The 1989-nt window shown below is 37.9% G+C and overlaps 1 protein-coding gene across 1 annotated transcript in view; it reads right to left on the bottom strand.

The window, feature by feature from the left end:
• Positions 1–256: 256 nt before the first annotated feature.
• LOC137971540 (uncharacterized) overlaps positions 257–1989 on the bottom strand; it is a 1809-nt gene continuing 76 nt past the window's right edge. The window contains exons 1-2 of the mRNA XM_068818354.1: positions 1318–1989; positions 257–840 (exon numbers count right to left, since the gene is read on the bottom strand). The exon at positions 1318–1989 is cut by the window's right edge and continues 76 nt beyond it. Coding sequence (XP_068674455.1) covers positions 257–840; positions 1318–1989 — 1256 coding nt within the window. The remainder of the gene's footprint in view (positions 841–1317) is intronic.

Here is a 1989-nt window from a genome sequence, read left to right as displayed (position 1 = left end):
GCAAGTTGTCTGGATTTATCTTGTTGTTGCTTTATAGAACAGCTTAACTAGCCCAAATGTTGGAGTTATAACACCTTGCAATTAAAGATGCATTTAAATAACATTTAAACGCTTAAATAATAATGTTTACATTCCTCATATATATTAATATGAATATGTACTGGAAATCATATAGATTAAATATCAAATCTTTAAAGGGACCTGTAACACAACAAATGTCTTTTTGTTCATCTAGGATATCACTGTTATGTAATCATCAGAGCTGAAAGCTTTCATCTTCTAATAGTGTACGAGTAGGCCCTAGAATTGGTCCTTGCTCATTGATGGACTGCATCACTTCCTCACCACCAATTCTGCTGAACTGGGAGGGTACAGAACGTCTGGTTAATGGGGTACAATAATTGTTGTTGCCATATGAAGGTGGGGATGCAAAGCCACTGTATGTATTGAAATGTGGGTGGGAAACTTGAGGAACATTATTCTGGGGTTGACCAGAGAGAGCCATTGCCAACATTTGCATCCCACTGGCAATTCCATCTCCAAGAGATGTTAAACACATGGTCATCTTTGATATGGACTCTTCCAATGTCTTGTTTGATTGTTGAAATGACTCCATCATTTCTTTCTTCATGAGAAGATCTTCTTTAGCAGTATTCATCAACAGCTGGTCTCGTTGCGCCTGGGACAGTGTTTTCTCCATATGCCTTCTCTTATTGTCAACCAACTTGGGGATGTTGGAGAGAGAGACACCTTTACTTTTTTTCTGACCTGGGGATAGTACTGGGGTTTCTGCAGATAGGCTTTCACTGGAGGAATCAGTTGACTCTACAGTTGATGCATCTAGAATTTGTAAAATTGAATAATTGGAGGTAAAAGAACTGTCTTACAGAATAATTATTTCTTCTTTCTAAAATAATAGTCATTTTCATCACTTGCCATAAATCAACAAAAGTATGAACAGGCCTCTTGCCTCAGTTGTGATCAACAGCCAATAACTCTTCATAATATCCATTCAACATGCAGCACTCACTCAGGCAATGAATATCATGGGAATCATTACTAATGATAGAAAATTTGTTTTCATCTTTCAAAATAGTACCCCAAGTAGAACAATAAGAGAAGATGACTGTTAAATTTGTATGTTGATATTGGAGATTCAAAGGTTAAAATCTGTTTTTATATGGCCATGGGGTTTAGGACTCCTTTAAAAATTATCATTTGGCCTTTTAGCCATATATTGTAATAAATAGATAGATAAATAAATAAACAAATGAATAAATATAAAAATGAAGATTTAACTTTTTTAATAACACTAACCTTCTAGCGTTTCATTATGTATTTCCGAGCTGATGTCTGTTCCTAATGTGTCTGCATCAATTCCAAAGGAAAGGGACGTGGTAGCTGGCGAGCCACCCCATATTTCAGACAACAGATCGAAATTTTCTTGAACAATTTTCCCACTACCACTTCTTGTTCCCTTGTTCACTGCTGTGCGGAAATCTTGCCTCACGTTTCGAATCTTTTCTTTCACTCTATCGTACCCTTTTTTTAAATGAGTTCTTTCACTATCTCTGTGTTTTTTGAAGGCTTCGTATTCTTTCTCACTCATTTCTTTGAGCGGTTTTATAGGCTCAGTAACAACCTCGGGACCAAATTCTTCTGGAAAATCGGCAGCCATACACCGACGTATCTCCGTATACATAGAGGCCAGGTCGGCCTCGAAATCGATTCCATTAAAGTCGCACTTCGTTTTGAAGTCTTTTAGGTATCTCAAAAGAAGTTCAACTTGATCAGCGCTCCATGCCTTGTTTTTAGGGTTCTTCTTGGTTTTCTTAGGGGCTGTTGACTGTTCTTTGTTCTCAGAGGCTTTTCTCTTGCCTTGCGCTGCTTGTGCTATCGACGGCCGACTAGGCAAAGTAAAGTTGTTGACAGTGGATGTGTGGGACTCCATCGGATCTTCTTCACTCACAATCCCAGAATATGCTTGAT

Source organism: Montipora foliosa, chromosome 9 (genome assembly GCF_036669935.1).
Source record: "Montipora foliosa isolate CH-2021 chromosome 9, ASM3666993v2, whole genome shotgun sequence".
In the NCBI taxonomy this organism is placed as follows: Eukaryota; Metazoa; Cnidaria; class Anthozoa; order Scleractinia; family Acroporidae; genus Montipora; species Montipora foliosa.
This window is presented reverse-complemented; position numbering and strand designations above follow the sequence as displayed.